A 19,333-nucleotide genomic window follows, 5' to 3' on the forward strand; every position below is an offset into this window, starting at 1 on the left:
AAGGAAAAGCATGTTTTTGGGGACTGTCTCCTAGAAGCTGAAAATGGGGAAAGAGGGAACCCTAGAGTGCTGCCTTGCTGAAAACCAAGGGCGCTACTCATCGCCGTCTCTGATGGACTTGACCATTGAGACAACGACCTTCCCAGTCACCCAAGGTGATCAGACACACATACCCACAATGTCTAGAGACTGCAAGCTCGGATTGCCAGTCATTTCCTACTCATTAAAGTAACCTTACCCTGCCCCTAACCTATTTCCTCCTAGCAACCATTTTTACCTCCTCTTCACCAGTGTCCTTGTTCCTCTAAGTCGGGACAGAGCTCAATAAAACCAGTTTCCCATTCAGACCCTGGTTTGCACCTCTAAAGGCAGGTCATAAGGAAGGAGGAGCTGGGACCTTTCCTTTTCACTGACCTGGTTCTCGGTTCTCAAACAGTCAGGATTCAGGGACTTGGATAGTTTCCTTCAATAAGTAAACTTCCCGCAATGAAACAGTTGTTAATAGGAAGTTCAGTAGCTTCAATTTTTAATTTATTGCAGTCACTGTGATATGTGCCTTTTTCCCCTCAGGTATTGAACTTATTCTAGGGAACACAGGGGAAGGCAGGTGGAAAATACAACCTGTGGGCCCTCCTCTCTCTTCCACCTTGCCAGAATACCATTCTCCCTAGTCTCACTTCCCTGATGGCCTAGGACTCAGGCCCTAAATAGTTATTCTGGCCTGAGGCTAATCTGCCAAGGATTACTAAATCAGCCACATAAATCTTCCACTAATGGGTTCACTCTGTAGCTCTTACTGTAGCTCTCTGTAGTAAGAGCTACAGAGTGAACCCATTGCTGCAGTGATGCCTGAATCTCCTGGTTCTCATCTCAGAGAACAGTACAGCAGGGGCTTACTTATGAAAGAGGACTCTGGGAAGGGAAGAGCCAATCCCTGCCAGACACTCTGCAGCCCAAAGAGCGTCCCAGCCACCTCTTGCCCTAGGCCTGCCCTGGGTCTGCTCTTCAGGAGCAGAACCGGTCAGATGCTTGACAACCTCGTCCCACTTCTCCCAGAGCAGGAGAAAGCACAGAGGAGGTGTGGCTCCAAGTAACAGGCACCAGGGCCCTAGGGCCCAACTTGTGAGAGTGCAAGGGCTCCCATATCCCACATGGAGACCGGGGCCTGGTCCTACTAACACTTACTGAAGAGAGAGGTTTCCCTTCCTTTCTTACAGGGGACACCCCCCCTTCAGGGTGCCCTACTGCTATGTTTCCAGCTCTGTCGGCAAAGGGCCTCTGCAGGCTCCCAACTGCCCTTCCGCCCTCATCGAGCAGCTGCAGACACCAACCTGGCCGTCCCACTTGGCAGAATCATTTGACAATGTACAGTAAGAAAACCTGGCAAGACATTTAGAAATATAAAAAAGCACAATGTTGTAAAGAAAAGCTGCATTCTCTGGGTGGGGGGGGGAGGGTGTCTCTCAGCGTAGGAGAACTTTTGTGTTTCACATTTGATAAGGTGGGTACTTGAAACATGTCACGCTGCCAGAAAGTTCCTCACAGGTTGGTTTGTATTCCCAAATGGACATGACTGGTACCAGATTCATCTGAGTTCTATAAAGAAAACATTACTGAGCCACCTTAGATTGTATTGCCTTTCCCCCCTAGTTGCCCATTCAACAAACACTGGAGTGGAAACGGAGTGGTGAACACCACACTGCCCTCCCTGCGTTTACAGGGTCTAGGATTTCTCTCAGATTCAGTCACTGGGGCAGTGTTCCCCTTTACAAATGTTGGTGACTCCAGGACAGCTGCTTGGGAAGACACCTCCAGGTCAGCTACTCAAAACTTTTGCTTTATAAACTGATGCTGAGAAAGATGTCTGGCTCATTCCACCAACTAGTAAGTTATAGGGGGAAACCCAGGCTGTTCCCTTCTCTTGTGTGCTCTGTAGGAGGACAGAAGCGGAGGGAGGTCCTGAGAAGTGACGAGGACACTGGGGGTGGGGGGTGCAAAACACTGTCTCCTTCCTGTCCCTGGCCTATCAGCCTGCATACAAGCGGGGCTTTCTTTTCTTGAAAAGAATCCCAGCCTCAACTGGCCCTACAGCAGGTCAGGGCAAAGACAGAGACAGGGTCGTGCTCGGTGCCCGGTGGTGCCGGTGCTGGTGGGAGGGGAGGGCAGGGCAGGGCGCCCGCCTATTGTGGGTCTGGATTGGATGCTTCCAGTCATTCATTTCCTTTAATTAACCCACATTCCTGGAGGAGAAATATTTATGTTGGCTCCCATAGAGGCAATCCACAGACTGGAAAGAAGGGGGAAGAAAGCCTGCCTTAGCAAAACAATATCTCTAAAGAGCTCAAGAAGAGAAAATAAGAGAACAAAATGCCTTTAAAATAGCCTTCTACCCCCACCGGAGTCAATGAAAACTTCATTTCACATGCTAATCCCCCTCCCCGCCCCCTTCTCTTCTCACAACACCTTTTCCGAAAGTGTTTGGGAAAAGTCTTCGCAGTCAGGACACAGCTCCCTGCAGCTCGGACTCCTCCTTGTGTTAGTTCAGGGCCCCAAGTGGGGCTCTCGCTCCAACAGCGGCTTTTTTCTCCCCCCCTTTAACTTAAACAAAGACTTCGGAGTTCATCAACCTCCCACTGAAATTCACAGCTGCTGAACAAACTAATCCCTTCTCCCAGCCTTTCTTCCCTTCAATGGGCTCTTGGCTTCAAAGACACTTTGGGAAAGGACTTTGCTGGGGCTCACACTGCTTCATCAATAGAAGTTAGTGCAAGTATTATCTGAAGAGCAAGTGGCTTTACAAACAAATACTGCCTAACAATCCCTTCCTCTCAAACACACACATCCAGCCTGCAGATACGATGGGATCTACAACAGGATTAGAGATAGCACCCCGGGCTTCACACCCAGCCCCTTTGTGCTGCTGAGCTCGGCCCTGAGGTGGTGTGGGGAAAACCCTGGAGCTGACTGTCAGGCACGGATGGACACACACAGCAGAGTGGCCACGAATGCTGCAAGGAGAGTCTATTTCAGTGACACCCTCCTTTCTTCGGCTTCCTTCACTCCGCATCCGTCCCCAAGCCTCTCCCCTGCTTTATAGGGGTACAGGAAACAAGAACAAAGAGGATTAGGAAGAGAGGTTAAGAGCAAAATAGGATCCAGGAGATGACTGAGGAAACCAAATCAACAGCTTTATTGCACATTAAGTACATCAGTGCTTCAAATGCAGCATCCAACCCTGAAAGTGCAGCCAGCGGAGGCAGCCTGAGACATGTAGGGGCTGAGGGGGACAAGAGCCTCCAACCCTTGAGGAGCAGTGCTAAAAGAGAGTCTTTTGTTAATATGGCACCTATTCCAGAACTGGGCTTATACTCACAGAATGAATGAATGGTCTAGGGCCTTGGACTCCTGACTCAGAACAGGGCTCAGACAGGTCAAGTCAGGGGCCATTCCCCATAGGCAGTGGTCCCTCTGCTCCTATCTCATAGGCTAAGACAGCTCCCAGCAAAAGGCGGTGCACCCCTCTACCTTCCACCTAACCTCACCCACTCTTAATAATGCTGGCAGATGAGATCTTCCTTCTGACAAGAGCCAAAGTTCCTTCTCTTGGCTATGCTCAGCACCCTTTCCTCAGGTTCATGACTCATTCAAAGGATGAACAGTCAACTCTACTCCAGCCTGTGGGGCTCAGAGAAATACGGAGCTGGAAATACGAAGTCAGAGGCAAGTAGACAGTAAAGTCAGGCTCATAACCCACAGAAGGAAAAAAACAAAAGACCTAAAAGATGGGTACTGCAGAGGTAAACTTGGCTCCTGCTCACCCTCTTAGAAGCCATGTAAGCAGAATATCTCCAAGTGACAAGATACCCTGCCCCGGGGTCTTGTCAGAGTACAGCATTAGGGGAAGTGCAGACTGGCTCTGGGCTCTGCCTCAGAGCTGGGCAGGCCTCGGGCAGACCCCAGAAGGCCAGGCACACCGGGGTAGAAAGCAGGCACTCTGCTGGTTTGGAGCCAAGCCTACAGCATCATATACCCAGCAGCAAGAAAGAGGACTGGGAAAAACAAAGAATCCGTTCCGAAATTCCCTTTTCTGCAGGGAAAAGAGTTGGGTAACAATAGAATTGACCTCCTGGTACCAGAGGCTGCCTGACTTAGACGTGCAGCTTATGAGCAATGGTGAGAATAGCCTTCAGAGCAGGCATAAAGCTGGAGACCTCGCTGAAGCGGCTGCAGCCCACCACCTGGGCATGCACTGCAAGGCCCTGCTCAAAGTGTCCTGTGTCCACACATCGGGCAACCTCGTGGAGTCCAGCCAGCACATGAGGCGAGAGCTGTGGAGGGATTGGCCCTTAGGTTAGTAAGCCCAAACCAGCCCCTAGCCTAGCAGCATGGAAAGGATAAAGGAAGACTTAAGCCCCAAACAGGGAAGGTGGATGTATTTTGTGGGGAACCCAGGTTGGTGAGACCCAAGGGGAGGGGACACTTGAGTTCCCTTTGGCATGGGTGATGGTAGAAGGGCAAGGGGCAGAGGAGCACCACGGAGTGTACTTACTGTCCCCTTGCAGAGCTTCTCATATAGACATTCAAGACGTTGGGCAGCCTCATCCAGCTTCCGTCTGGTCTTCTGCAGGGAGGAAAATGGATTCTGGTTCTGCCCTGAAGCCTGACACTACCCAGGATTATAAAGGATCACAGTAGGTTAGAGCTAGAATGGCTTAAGGCTGCTTCTTTCATTTTGGAGGAGGAATTAGAGGCCCGAAGAGGGTGAGTGACTTCTCAAGCTGACACGGCCAGTTAATAAATAGCAGCAAGTTTCCTGACTCCTGGTGTGACCCTTCTTCCAGTATTCCCTGCTGCCTTTCCAAGTGTTGAGTCTCCAGGATGCTGAGTCCTACTACCAAGGAGCTGGACTTCAGACCAGAGAAGCTCACCCCCTCCCTCGCCCTGCACGGACATCAAATAAGTATAAGATTCAGACAACATGTCAAGGGACAGCGAGAAAAGAGGCACACAAAGAACTGACGCAGAGCTAAGGGGTCCTGGAACCAGCTAAGCGTGTGAGGAGGGCACCAGGGTGAAGGTTCAGACTTACTAGGTCAGTGGCAGACTGGAAGCAGTGCTGTAGAAGTGCCTCGAAGCTGGTTTTCAAGGACTGATGCTCTGGGGGCAGGTCCTTCCTGTCGATCTTCTCTGGTGGCTGTTGCTGAGGAACAAGTGGAGAGACAGGTCAGATAGGCAAGCTGTCCTCCTCATAGCTCCCTGGAGGACTGGTCCTCAGTGACTCAGCATCACACTGTTCTTGCCAGAGCATAACAGAGTCGGGGAGGGGCACCCTCTACAGTGAGGACATTTGGTGTCTGCCCTCTCTATTCCCCAGCTCATAGTCTAACTCCACCTTTAGGAATGAGGCCCATCTACCAAGCCCCTGCTCTTCCATACCCGAGGAGGGCGGGAAGGTCTCCACAAGGAAGGGAACGTATCGTCACCTGCAGGCCGAGTTCTCCCGGTGCTCCAGGGGCAGCATGACCCGCGCCAAGGACAGGGGCCTGTGAGGAGAGGGCACCTCGTGGCTCCGAAGTGAGGCTCATAACTGGAGCAGTAATTGGTGCTGGGGACATAAATGTCTCTGGCACCTAAAGACAGAAAAAGAGAGGCACATGAGTCTAAGCCGAGAGTCTTCCCAGGCCCTGGTTTGGGAGAGTGGCAGACATTATGAGTGACAGGGGACAGAATAGTGAGTAGGAAACCAGGAAGTGGGAAGACTGGTGTATACAGGGTGGGGCAGAAAAGTAATACAATAATGAACAAATAATAATATAAGAATTGTGTTTTGCATACTCACAACTGTAAACCTATTTTTGCCCCACCCTCTATATGTAAGAAGGAAAGCGGAGCAAGGCAGAGGGGAGCAGTGAATGTGGAAAGAGAGGGCAGAATGCCTGCCGGAGAATGGGAAGGACGGGGCTGAATTCTGTGTGGGTGGCTGGTAAATGTATGGGGGCGGGGCGGGGAGGTGCCCTGACCTGCCTCCTCTGGGGGTCTGCCCGGGGAGCTGCAGCACTTTTCAAGGGATCTTGAGGTCCTGTATAATAAAAAGACAAAGGTATTTAGGGGCCAGGTCAGGAACATTGGAGGTTCTTAGTCTGAAGGCAATCAAAATTATTTTAGCTGGAGGCCACCACACCTCCTTCTGAAGACCAGCCACACTCTCAGTTGACATTCTCCAGCCCAAGGGCCCCAGTTCATTGGCAAGAGGAAGAGACTCCCTAGGTGGTAGCTGGGAGGGGAGGACAGGCAGACAACGACCGAGAAAAGGAAAGCCATGGGAAGAAGACTGACCTGGCTGAGGGGTCAGGATGCCAGTGGTCCGGATGGTACTGGAGCACGGAGCACCTGGCCCCCACAGTGGGTGTGCTGCAGGGAAGCTGACGGGAGGGGCCGGGGCCTGGGAGCTCACAGGGCCGGGAGCTGGGGGTCTCACGGGAAGGAAAGGGAGCAGGGGAGCAGCCTCAGGCAGGGAGGCAGAGCCAGGCTGCATGATTCCAGAGGGTGCCACGGGTGGAGGGGGACCAGGAAGAGGCCATGTTCCAGGGAATCCCATGGGGTTAGGAGCTTGTGCCCTTTGCCCTCTTAACAGCTGTGGCTGAGGTAAAGCTGAAATAGAACAAAAACAAGTCATTTGTCACCAAATTTCAATTTGAGAGAGACTCAAAGGATATGAGGGGGGAATAGATAGCAATAATAATTTGTAAAAACATAACGATAGCAATAATAAATGATGAATTAATACCTGTATATGGAGATCTACCACATATAAAGTACTTTAAACTGTATCCCTTATTTGACTCTCAAAACAATGCTGTGGGGTTAAAATAACCAATATAACAACTACTGTTACTTTTCAAAAGAAACAGTATATTGCCTAATGTATAAAGCCAGTAGTAAGTGATAGTTCTGGGAATTCTGACTTCAAATTCCAAGCTCCCCCCACTAAATATGCACACTGCCACCCAAATCCATGCTGGTCATGCTAATCGTCTTCCTCTCTGCTCTGCCTAAACAGATCCCTCACTCACTTACCAGGCCTTACCCCAGAGCCCAGGGCTAAAGGCTGGGCTACCTGGGGCTCAGGTGCCCAGAAGTCTCTTTTATTCTGCATTCTGGAGCCTTGATAAGGGCCAGGATGGGACAGTGCCAAGGGCATCACTAGTGGTGACTGAGGTGTGAAAATCCTTGGCCTTGTAGATGGAGTGGGAACCTGTGAAGGAAAAAAAGGATAAACATTTGCAAAAGGGAAAAAAGGAAGCAATTAAAAACAGAAAAGCTATTTAAAAAAAAACAAAAAGCTAGTTCTTCAAAAAAAAACAGCGTTGATAAATCTCTATAAAAAATGACAAAGAGGGAAGACAGAAGTCATCAAGATCAGTCATCTCTGATCCCAGACTTCAAATTATACTACAAAGTAACAATAATCAAAACAGAATGGTATTGGCCATGACACAGACACAGAGACCGATGGAACAGAATTGGGAGCCAAGAAATAAACCCAAATGTATGTAGGCAAATAATTTTTTATGAAGAAATAAAAAATATACAGTGAAGGGGAAAAAAGCCTCTCCAATAAATGATGCAGGGAAAACTGGAAAGTCACATGCCAAAGAAGAAACCAGATTGCTGCTCGTAACCATACACAATGGATTAAAACCCTAAATATAAGACCTGAAGCAATAAATTACATAGAAGAAAACATAGACCTTATGGAACTTGGTCTTAGGCAGGATTTTATGAATTTGATCTCAATAGCAAGAGAAGTAAAAGCAAAAATAAATGAATGAGACTATATTAAACTCAAAAGATTCTGTACAGCACAAGAAAACTGTCAACAAACAAAAAGGCAACTAACTGAACACAAGAAGATATTTGCTAACAACACCTCTGATAAGGGGTTAATAACCAAAATAGATAAAGAATTCATACAACTTAACAACAAAAACCCAAACAATCCAATTTAAAAATGACTAGAGGACCTGAACAAACACTTTTCCTAAGAAGACATACAAATGGCCAAGAGATACATGCAAAGATGTTCAACTTCACTAGCTATTAGGGAAATGCAAATCAAAACTACAACGAGAGCCCTGGCTGGTGTAGCTCAGGGGATTGAGCTTGGGCCTGGGAACCAAAGGATTGTGGTTCGATTCCCAGTCAGGGCACATGCCTGGGTTGCAGGCCAGTTCCCAGCACAGGACACATGAGAGGCAACCATACATTGATATTTCTCTCCCTCTCTCCTTACCTTCCCCTCTAAAGACAAATAAATAAAATATTTTTAAAAAACTACAATAAGATACCACCTCACACCTGTTAGAGTGGCTATTATCAATAAGGCAAGTAATGGCAAGTGCTGGAGACGTTGGGGACAGAAGGAACCCTCACTCACTGCTGCTGGGAACGTAAACTGGTGCAGCCACTGCAGAAAACACTATGGAGGCTCCTCAAAAAATCAAGAACAGAGTTACCATATGACCCAGCAACCCCCCAAAATTTAAAAACATTTATTTGTAGAGACACATGTAGCCCCATTTTCACTGCAGCATTATTCACGGTGGCCAAGACACAAAAACCACCAAAGTCTCCTCACGTAGATCACTGGACAGAGAAGATGTGGTACTTATGCACAATGGAATGTTCCTGAGCCGTAAGGAGAGATGAAGTACTACCATTTGCAAAAACAAAAATGGATCTGGAGAATACCATGCTTAGCAAAATAAGCCAGATGAAAAAAAGTCAAGAACCATATGATTTCACTTATACGTGGGATGTGAAACCAAAAGCAACAAATGAACAAACAAGACAAACACACACCCTGGCTATGTCGCTCAGTTGGTTAGAGCATCGTGCCAATACACCCTGATATGCCAAGGCTGCGGGTTTGATACCCAGTCAGGGCACATACAGGAAGCAACCCATAAATGCATAAATAAGTGGATGAACAAAATGATGTCTTGTGCTCTCCCTCTCTCTCTCTCTTTCTCTCTCCCCCCGCTATTTCTCTCTAAAATCAATTTTTAAAAATTAAAAAAAAATTTTTAAAAGACAAACAAAGACTCATAGACACAGAAAATACTATGGTGGTTACCAGAGAGAAAGGGGAATGTGCGTGGGGAGTGGGGAGTGGGGAGTGAAGGGTCAAAGGGGTCAAAGACACAGTGACAAAGAGATTTGACTTTGGGTGGCAAACACAGTGCAATATACAGATGATATATTATAGAAACGTGCACTTGAAAGCTACGTAATTTTATTAACTAATGTCACCTCAATAAACTGTATTTAAATTTTTTTTTAAAAAGATCAGGAATGAAACAGGGAGTATTACAACAGACCCTGTAGCCATTAAAAGGGTAATACAGGAATACTACAAAAATAACTTTACATTAATAAATTTGACAATTTAGAAAAAAAGGGGTCAACTCCTTAAGAACTACAAACTACTAAAACTCAATCAAAATTGTAAATAGATAACAAATAGTTCTTTCTCTAATTATTAAAGGAATGAAATTTGTAATTAAAAAGCTCTCCCCAAAATAAATCCCTAGGCCTAGATACTTTCACTGGAGAATTTTACTGACCACTAAAGAATTAACACAAAGTTTACACAATACCTTTCAGAAGACATAAGAGACATTTCCTATGTCTCTTATGAGAGACATAGGAAACATGAGAGACATAACTCATTTTATGAGGTCAGTACTACTGTGATACCAACACCCAAGACAGCATAAAATAAAACTACAGGCCAATATTTCTGATAAACTCAGATACAAAAGTCCCCAGCAAAATTTAAGCGAATAAAATCCAACAATGCATATTAAAAAATAATATACCACAATCAAGTGGGATGTATTCCCAGTCATGCAAGGCTAGTTCAATATATTTAAAAATCAATCAGTGTAATTCACCCTAACAACAGGCTAAAGAAGAAAAATCACCTGATTATATAAAATGATGCAGAAAAAACACCTGGCAAAATTCAATGCTGACTCATGACTCAGCACGCCAGGGTTAGACGGGAATCCCCTCAGCCTCATAAAGACTGCACACACACACACAATCACAGCTGACAGAGAAGACTGGCAGAGAAAAAGATGCAGAACATCTCACTAGTCTGTCTTTGACTACTTGTTGAGAAGATAACAATATGTTTGGTTAAATAAAATATATTCACAGATAAAAAAAGAATGTGTTCAAAAACTCTAGACATTGTACTTAATGGTGGAAGATTGAATACTTTCCTTTTAAGACTGGAAACAAGGCAAGAATGTTCACACTTATCATTCTTATTTTAGTACTACAATAAGAGAAAGAAATTAAAGGCATACAGGTTAGGGAGAATAAAAAAAGAAAGAAAACTATTTGCAGACAACATGACCGTCTACATAGAAAATCCCAAGGAATCCACAAAAAAAACTAGAACTATTAAATGAGTTCAGGAAACTCATCACTGAACATTAAAAAGTCACAGGCTACAAGATTAACACACACACACATACACACACACATCAATTGCATTTGTATACAGTGAAAATGAACAGTGGAAACCAAAATAAAAAATGCAGTATCATGGGATTTTAAATTGCTCAAGAAAAAATTAAATGCAGTGGTGCTTCAGTACTTGTCATTCATTAGTTCCAGAACTCATAATGAGTGCCGAAACTGACAAGTACCAAACAAATTTTCCCCATAAGAAATTTCCCCTTGTGGGGCTGCACTGTGACTCATACAAGTTCTAGCAAGTGTGACGAGTCCTAAGCAAGCGCCGAACTTGCTTGGCACCGAGTGCTGAATCATCTTTTTCTCATCAAAATATGACATGTACCAGCTGTGATGAGGTCTAAAGCCTATGAGTACTCAGGTATGACTGTACTTAGGTTTGAAATGAACAAAACATGTCAGGATCTGTTCATTAGTTTAAACAGATGAAAATCATAAAATGTTGATGGAGATAGCACTGGAGAGACATACCATGTTCATGGATGAGAAGACTCAGCATGGTGACGATGTCAATTCTCCTTACATTATTTTATAGTTTGGATACAATTCCTGTCAAAATTTTAGCAAGTTTCTTTGTAGACATAGACAAACTTATTTTACAATATATGTGGGAAGGGCAAGGTCCTAAAATATACAAAGAAGTTTTAAAAAAGAAAAATAAAGTGGAGGAATTACTCTTCCTTGCGTCAAGGTGTACTATACAGAGGAAGTGATCAAGACAGGGTGGTACTAGCAGAGGGATAAACTCATAGATCAATGGAACAGAACGAAGAACTGAGAAATAAACCCACATGAATATGCATGATTAATTTTTTACAAGGGCACAAAATGAATTGAGTGGATGAGGAAAAACTTTTTCTATGAATGGGAATCCATTGGCAAGAAAATAAAGCTTAACTTAAACTTCATTCTTTACATAAAATTAACTCAAAGTAATATGAACTTAAATGCAAAACTATGTAACTTCTAAAAAGAACACAGGAGAAAATTTGGGGACCTTGGACTAGGCAGAGTTCTTGGACTTGACACAAAAAAACAAGACCCATAAAAGGAAAACAATATATTGGATACTATAAAATGAAAAATCTTTGCTTTGTGAAGGACCCTGTTAAAAAGGTGAAAAGACAAATTCTCACATAATCACACACACAAGTACAGGTAAAGCTGGTGGAATCCGAATCTAAAATGTGAATCTATGGGTTATATTGTGTCGATTTCTTGGTTTTGTTATTGTGCGGTGGTGGCTGCGGGATGGTGGGGTGGGGTGGAGCTGGGACGCATGAGACTTACCAGTACATTTGTTTGTGACTTCCTATGACTCTGTAACTATTTCACAATAGAAAAACAGACAAAGAAGAAAATAAGGAGAGGAGGAAGTGGGAAGAATGACGAGGGAAGAAAGGGTCTTGGCAGTGATGGTGGGACAGGATGAATCAGTCACCAGAGCTTCTTCTGCCTGATACCTCTAATTACAGTCTCATTGGATTTTGTTTCCCAGCCTCTCCAGTAGGCTCCTGGTATTGTATGTTAATACCACCCTATCCATCTGGACAGACCTAGGGGCCAGGAACCTAGGGACCAGTCCACTCACTTCACACACTCCCCTAAACTACCGCCAATTTCTGTCAATTCTCCCTCCTAAGTATCTCAAATGCAACCTCACTCTCCAGATTCAGGTTATTTCACATTCTCACCATGTTTTGCTATATAGCCTCCTAAATGCCTCCAGCCTTCCCCTTTCTTAACACAGAGCTAGTCATTCCCCTGCATAAGACTATTCGATAGCTCCTGACTGCTCTCAATTCCAGGGTCAAGTCTAAGATCTTTATCTCAGACTGCCAGGTCCTTCCTGATCTAACTCCTGTTACCCCAGCTTCATCTAAGCACACTCCACCACCACAAGGCCCTGTTTTGCAGCCCCATTAAAATGTCCGTAGTTCCTCACGTGGGCTTCTCTCACCGTCCCTTCAGTGCTTTGGCACATGCTACTCCTTCTGCCTAAAATAGCCCTCACCTACCCTTCCTCTGCCTAAGTAACTTTTAATCTTCAAGACTGAGATCACACATCATACTCACTCTGAAATATTCCCCTACCCTCTGGAGAAAATTACTTTCTTATGTGTGACCCCATGATACCTCATCATACAGCAATTACAGCCTTTATGAGTTTTATTGGATTTTTTTATGTGTCTTTCCACTAGACTGAGCTAATTAAGGGCAAGGATCATGGTTTGTGTGCCTAAGAGCCTAGCAGTTGTTCAATAAATAGTTATTAGAAAAATAACTGAATCTGTGCTTTATGAAGTCAGGAGTTTCCATCATTTCTGTTTGCTAATACATTCCAAGTGCCTAGAACCATGCCCGACGCTTGGTAGATAGTAAGGAGTATTTTTGAATGAATGAACAAATAAATTAACAAACAAGGTGGTAACAAATAAATTACCTGGTGAGAAGGCTGGAGTCCCAATTTGCAAGATGATGTCTCTTTAGAGTGGGGCGTAGCTCCCACAATGACTCGGGGAAAGGGGAAAGGAGGAGACTGTTGGCCCAAGACATCGGCACCCTGGGCATGAAAAAGCCGATCTCTCAGCTGCTGAATTTGTGGCTATGAAAGTCATAATAATGAAGAACTGAGTTATATAAAAGTAAAACAAGCAAACATTCTCTCTTACAAGCCTGGCCTCAGAGAGCATTCAAACTTCAGCTGACCCTCTACACTCCAGCCACCTTACATGACTCAAAGATCCCTAATCCCTGCCAAGCCTCCCTTTGATGTTCTCTTTGCCTAGATCACTCTACATCTGCTGGTAAGCTGCTTCTTCTCTTTGAAGGCCCAGCTCAACAATTTTAACCAATCAGAAGCCTACCTTGACTTCTGCAGGCAAAACCAGCCCCTTCCCTGTAGTCCCACTGTGCTTATTATAAGCTCCTACTATGGCACTATGAGTTGGTGACATCTGACTTTCCCCCAAGAGATTGTGAGCTTCCTGAGGTACTAGATCTTATTCATCCTGGGAACTTCAGCACTTACCGTGGGGTGCTCAGCCAGTGTTAGATGGCCGCACTCACCTGAGCACAGTCGCTGGGTAGGTAGCTCATGGCGGTGGCCAGGTTGCCCTGGGCTGCCAGGAGGTTGACATACTGAGTGAGCCGGTAGGTGGTGGCAGGGCCTGGGCTCACGCCATCAGGTCCCTGCATTAGCTCCAAGCTCTTGTTTAGGACCATTACCTTCTCCATCAAGTCCTAGAGGAACAGGGATGAGGGTGGTCAGCCTTCTTCAAAGGACATCCTGCTCTCTAAGCCCAGGTAGCTCACCCAGGGACTTCCCAGTGTGGGGAGGAGGGTACCTGGCCACAGCCAGGAAAGACAGAGGTGATGGCATACTGGAGATACGACAGGTAAAGAAGGGCCTCACCTCTCAAGCTGTTAGCATTGGGCTCAAGTGGGGCCATCAGGGTCTAGGCTCTCGTACATCTCTACCTCTTCTTTTTCTTGCTTTCTTGACCCTTTCTGATGGTAGTACATCAGCACTTTCAGGCTCAGTCATACTATTATTTTATGTGTGACCTTGTCTCCCCATGAGTCTGTGACCCTCATCTTCTCTAGTCACCTGCAGAATGTCTGTACAATTTAGAGCCATAGAATTTTTTACAGCAGTTAATAGAAGGCTCAGGCTCACAATTACTCAAATACAGAATAAACCCGTGTATAACCAAATCTGAAATAGAACAGCATTATGAAATTTAATACCTAAGTAGCTGCTGCTAAGTCTCCCTGACTGAGAAGGAAGGAAGGAGATGATATAGCTCATTCTTGGGAGGTCTCAGACATTAAGGGTCCATCTTTTCCCTAATATGTTGACCCCAGCCTGGGTACACAGAAGACTCACTCTGATGTCTCTATACATTCCCACCACTGGCCTCTCCTAAGGGCCTGGAATGGAGGGACCCTGGAATGGAGGGCTGGGGGACCTGCAGAGAAGGGGTACCTGTAGAGCCACGGGGGTTGAAGCCTGGCGGGATTTTGCCCAGCACTCCACCAGCCTCTCCACATTCCCTGAGCACACATAACAGAGTCTGGCTTCGGAGGTGAGTGCCCTGCTGCCCTCCTGCTCCATGCGGGCACCCAGCATGTCTGCAGAGAGATGGAAACTTCTTTAATGTCACAGCTTCCCTTTGCTCCTCCTCCTGTTCCTGTCAGGAAATGGGTAGAGGATCATGAGCTATGGGACAAGTAGCCACAGTAGCTTTGGACAACACTGAGGCTCACCGTTCTCTACAGTGAAGGACAAAGCTCTTGCTTCAAGACATGACAAGAAAAAGTAAAACAGTACAACAAATGAAAGTAGGGGCTAGGGGCATGCACTACACTCCTTGTCCCCCGGCTGAACCAGAGCTCGGCTCTGGTCTCCCAGAGCCTCGGCTTCTCTTTTGCTTCCTTCATCAGCATGCCCACTGACTCCACCCTGGAGTCACGCCACTCCATCCTAAAGCCTAGGGCCACCTACCACAGAGCTCGGGAAACTTCTCTGGCCCTGAGTATGTCAGTAACAAGGCCAGTGCCTCTCTCCAGTTCTGCAGGCTACAGGAGCACACCATATCCTTCCAATCCTTTCGTATAACACAGCCAAGCAGCTGGAATGGGCAGAGAAGAAAGGAGGCCATCAACCATCCATCCAGCACAGGCAGCAGGAGTCACGCGCAGGAATATGTTAGAAAAGCCACTCATGACCAGGCTTCCTGTCAAACCACTGACTGGGGACTCAGGGTGAGGTCAGTGTGGTTAAAGTGGAAAGAGAAAGAATTTGGCAGATCCTTAGTACACCAGTCCCAAGGTGTGGGCCTATCCACCTGACAGGTCCAAGTAACCCCCTCCTCTCCTCCTACATGGTGGGCAGTTACCGAGGAGATTCTGGTTTTCTTCCTGGCCAAGTAGCGTTCCTGTGTTTTCTTCAGCAGATCTGCACCCCCAGCATGGGCCAAGATAATGGCATCGGCAAAGCGCTCTTCCTTCAGACACAGCTCCACAGCAGGGCCCAGTTCGCCGAGCAGGAGAGCCTGGCTCAGTAGTCCGTCTGCGTCTGCAGGCAGAGGCGTCCCCTCCGCGTCAGCCTGCCTGCCCCTGACGGCAGCTGCCTGTCCCCTGCGGAGCCCGCGGCACACCTGGATCTGTGTCGCTCAGCTTCCCTTGCCCCAAACAAACTCCCAAGTTTCATTCCTCAACAACCAAATGTAGTGGGGTGTCCTGGGGTGCCCGGGTCCAATGGTAAGTCTCTAAGGAGAGACCCAAGGTGAGGGAGAGACTCATGTGGCAGCATCACAGGTGTGCTGTGTGACTGTTCAGCAAGAAAGGGGTCACAGTTCCCTAAAGCAACAACACAAGAGGAATAAAAAAATATCTTAGTAGATGGCCTTCCATCTACTAAGGAAGGACATATCCATGAAGGTCAGAGAGTGCGCCAACCAGTGACAGAACCACCCAGCATCAGTGATGGCGGAAGGGAGGCAGGAGGCAGGGGACAAGAAATGTCCTCAAGTCTGAGAACTCGGAGCCCACCTACTCCCACGCAGAGGGTTCTCCCCTCAGGGTCAGGGTACCTTCTGTGATGGAGATCTCCCATGGAGTCATGTTCTGAGGGACCAGCTCATCAAAGAAGGTTGAGGAGGCAGAGGCTTCCTCTGTGGTGTGTTTGGAGGCCTGTACAGGAAGCGCAGAGGTGGCTACTTAGGAAATGAACCATGAAGACAGAGGGCTGCCTTAGGAGTGCTGTCTGGAGGCCCTACTATATTTGGCCCTTAATGGGTAAAGCTAAAAGAATAAACAGGTAAGGTTTTGGGAGGGTCTAGTTCATGGTTAAAACACAGTTCTACTCCCAGATCAGAAGCTTATGGACTCTATGTCTCACTGTGATTCTAAGAGAGGAAGGAGTCCCAGGACTTCTACAGAAGCAGAGCACTTCACGAGAGCAAAGCAAGGGGCCAGGACGGGGAAAATGCCCTCAAAGCAGGTCTCCGGAGCTACCGTAGGTCTGGCTGGCTGAGCCCCTACCACACCTGGCTGAGGAAGGCCTGCTGTCTGTGACTGCTGAGGTCATCCCCCTTGGGCTGAGGGCTCTCACCCAGCCCTGAGTTGCTCTTCAACCAAGTGGCCACCTGCAGGGAGAGACCTTTGAGTATCAGTCTCACCAGGACAAGGTCAAACAAATAAACAGTATGCTTTCTTCCCACCTCCAAACCCCACCAACTAGACTCTCCAAGATCCTTCAGCTGCTTTCTTGGAAAAGAGTCCAACTCCAGGAGGTCTGATGTGTGTATATGCATTAATGAAGCCCAGGAAGGGGTATTTGAGACAGTTTTCAGGGACAGGATTCTCTTCTTCTCTGCAAGTTAAGTATGTAATTTTGATGTCTAAGCAGCTTACCTTCTTCTGAAGCTCATCTTTACTGTATCCCAATAGCTTTAGAAATTTCATTCTGGAGTCTTGCTCCAAGGTCACCTAAGGAACCACGGAACATAGAAGACTCCATTAAATGAATGTGATTAAGCCTCTCCCACTGAAACTGGACATCTGTGCCAGTGTACCCTCAAATATAGTTCTTTGTACCACCTGAAGTGCCCTACTAAGGCCAACACCATCTCTCCCTTTTCCTCCTCAGATTTGAATCCTGCTGGGCTCTGGGCTTAGTGTTAACAAAACCCTTCCTCCCTTCTGCATAAGAACTGAACCTTCAGTTGACTTCCTAGGTCTGTTACCCTGGTAACCTGATTAGAGTAAAATGTTAGTTATGTTTCTAGGCAACATTGCTTGTGACTAGTAAATTGCATTTGGGCTTGAACTACATAAACTATAACTAATTGGCATGGACACCATGCTCTGGGCTTCCCTGATTGCAAGGATTCTTGTAACTGAGTGATCTCTTGCAGAGACTAGAACACGGGCAGCAAACTTAAGGCCTGAGGGCCAAACCCGGCCCTTTTCTCCTCCCCAGATTCCTGGTGTCTACCTTCATTAAGTTCTACTCTGTCTGAAGCACAGTCCCACGTCTTTCCCAGACCCCCAGGACAAGGCCCTGTTCCCTCTGCATTCTGCTCTGCAATCCCAAAGGTCTGAATAGCCCTCTCACTGCCTGTCCACTCAGTTATTTCTTTCTTCTGTATCCCTCTCCTCTCATCTGCTCATTTCCTTTGGCAGCTATAGTGCTCCTTCTGGTGCCCTTAGCAACTTGAAATTGAATTAGCACCAGAACGGAAGCCACGCCTCCTGAACAGAGCAATGCTTGAGCCCCAAGTCCCATCACAGTGACTGGCTTTGGGTTGCTTGAAACAAACACGAAGCCTTCTTATGATGATATACTCTTCCGGCTCATCTTCCTCCCTTCCTTTCCTTTACCTTCCCTCCTCCTCCCTCCCCATTACCTTACCTGCCCTTTGGCATGGTCTGGGAAAGCGTCACCTTGGCTCTGGTAAAGTATCCAGGACATAAGCAATAGCAGCAAAAAAGGCAAACGTCACTTGTACTCATCAGCTTGCCCAGCCGCAAATAACCTTTAAGCCTCTGGTAAAGGATGAAGGTTCTGTGCCCAGAGGGTGATTGTTGTGTAGGAAAAAACCTAACAGGTGTTGGGGCCTCTGAAACCCAGGTCAGAGTGGGGTTATGCATCTCCCGGAGTTGACAGAGGCTGGAGTACCCAGCTTTGGGGAAACACTTCTGAGCATCCAGCCTTCAGGCTTCCTACCGTCAGGAACTGCCAAAGCATCTTTTCACTTTGCGGTGACACTCGCTGGATCTTGTTCTGACAATAATTGAGGAGATTTCCGGGTCCCAGGGCCTCCTGCAGCTCAGCCGACCGCATCAGGAATTCAGATTCTGTGGTAACTTGACTGATGAAGACGAGGTGGAGGCAAGGCTGTGGCAGCTGATGGGCAGAGGTGCTAGGAAGGCCAAAGGTAACCAGCTTCCCCCCAAACTGGTAAGGAAAAACAAGAAGGGCATAGGTCATGGCTTCAAGTTAAAAATGAGCAGCAAGTAAGGATCATGGGAAAGGCTATGTGCTGGTCAATCCTAGGGTAGGAAATCAATAATAAGAGCTCTACTGGGGGATGGGATAGGATCAGGAAATGAGTAGCAAATGTGCCCCCATACCAAAACCACCTCTGTGTTTTTAGCACCATCAGCTTAAAATTTTAGCACATGGTACTCATCTTTTCCTCACCTGTCCTGGTGCCGCCTTTCTGCCAGTCACCTGGACCAAACACCTGGGCATCGTCAGTCTCTATACCCACCTCAGCCAAGCAGCAACAGTCTTACCTCTTCTTGCTCCATGTCTCTCACGCAGACCCCTCTGTCTCATTCCCAGTGCTGGCACACCTAGATTGCTGGGATAGGCTGCTAGGCTCTAGGTTTTTTCCTCCCCTAATCCAAGCATTAGACTGACACCCTGTGCTTGTTGCTCCTCAGGACCTTGATTTTAAGAGGCCATGGGAGAGACCTGAAGCTTCCCTGCCTGTTGTGTACAAAATCCTCCAAACTCATGGCCAGACCTGCCTCTGCAGGACCCCTCTCCCTGCTCATTCATGTGAGCATTCCACATCCCCTAAGGGCCTGCTTCATTCCTGCTTCTGTGCCCTCCCCCACCGCAACACCTCAACTCGGGCATCCTTCTCACCGAATTAAGTACTGTATAGAAAGCACTCAGCACAAACACGGAGCTTAGAAAAGATCCTTCACTCCAGCACTTCCCCACCTTGGCTCCACATTAAAATCACCTAGGGAGCGTTCAGAGTTG

The 19,333-nt window shown here is 46.9% G+C and overlaps 1 protein-coding gene across 3 annotated transcripts in view; it reads right to left on the reverse strand.

Annotated features, from left to right (window-relative positions):
- Nucleotides 1-3,167: 3,167 nt before the first annotated feature.
- Nucleotides 3,168-19,333, reverse strand: part of SEC31B (SEC31 homolog B, COPII coat complex component) — a 35,040-nt gene continuing 18,874 nt past the window's right edge. For all 3 annotated transcript variants that reach the window (XM_053668598.1, XM_053668599.1, XM_053668600.1), the window contains 16 exons: nucleotides 18,284-18,514; nucleotides 16,969-17,043; nucleotides 16,602-16,700; nucleotides 16,146-16,245; nucleotides 15,450-15,628; nucleotides 15,056-15,182; nucleotides 14,537-14,682; nucleotides 13,618-13,791; nucleotides 12,992-13,153; nucleotides 7,078-7,255; nucleotides 6,337-6,651; nucleotides 6,021-6,079; nucleotides 5,484-5,630; nucleotides 5,090-5,200; nucleotides 4,550-4,621; nucleotides 3,168-4,328 (listed from right to left, as the gene is read on the reverse strand). In XM_053668598.1, coding sequence (XP_053524573.1) covers nucleotides 4,149-4,328; nucleotides 4,550-4,621; nucleotides 5,090-5,200; nucleotides 5,484-5,630; nucleotides 6,021-6,079; nucleotides 6,337-6,651; nucleotides 7,078-7,255; nucleotides 12,992-13,153; nucleotides 13,618-13,791; nucleotides 14,537-14,682; nucleotides 15,056-15,182; nucleotides 15,450-15,628; nucleotides 16,146-16,245; nucleotides 16,602-16,700; nucleotides 16,969-17,043; nucleotides 18,284-18,514 — 2,355 coding nt within the window. In that variant the 3' untranslated portion in view covers nucleotides 3,168-4,148. The remainder of the gene's footprint in view (nucleotides 4,329-4,549; nucleotides 4,622-5,089; nucleotides 5,201-5,483; nucleotides 5,631-6,020; nucleotides 6,080-6,336; nucleotides 6,652-7,077; nucleotides 7,256-12,991; nucleotides 13,154-13,617; nucleotides 13,792-14,536; nucleotides 14,683-15,055; nucleotides 15,183-15,449; nucleotides 15,629-16,145; nucleotides 16,246-16,601; nucleotides 16,701-16,968; nucleotides 17,044-18,283; nucleotides 18,515-19,333) is intronic.

Source organism: Artibeus jamaicensis, unplaced genomic scaffold (genome assembly GCF_021234435.1).
Source record: "Artibeus jamaicensis isolate MK-2021 breed Jamaican fruit bat unplaced genomic scaffold, CSHL_Jam_final contig_490, whole genome shotgun sequence".
NCBI lineage: Eukaryota > Metazoa > Chordata > Mammalia > Chiroptera > Phyllostomidae > Artibeus > Artibeus jamaicensis.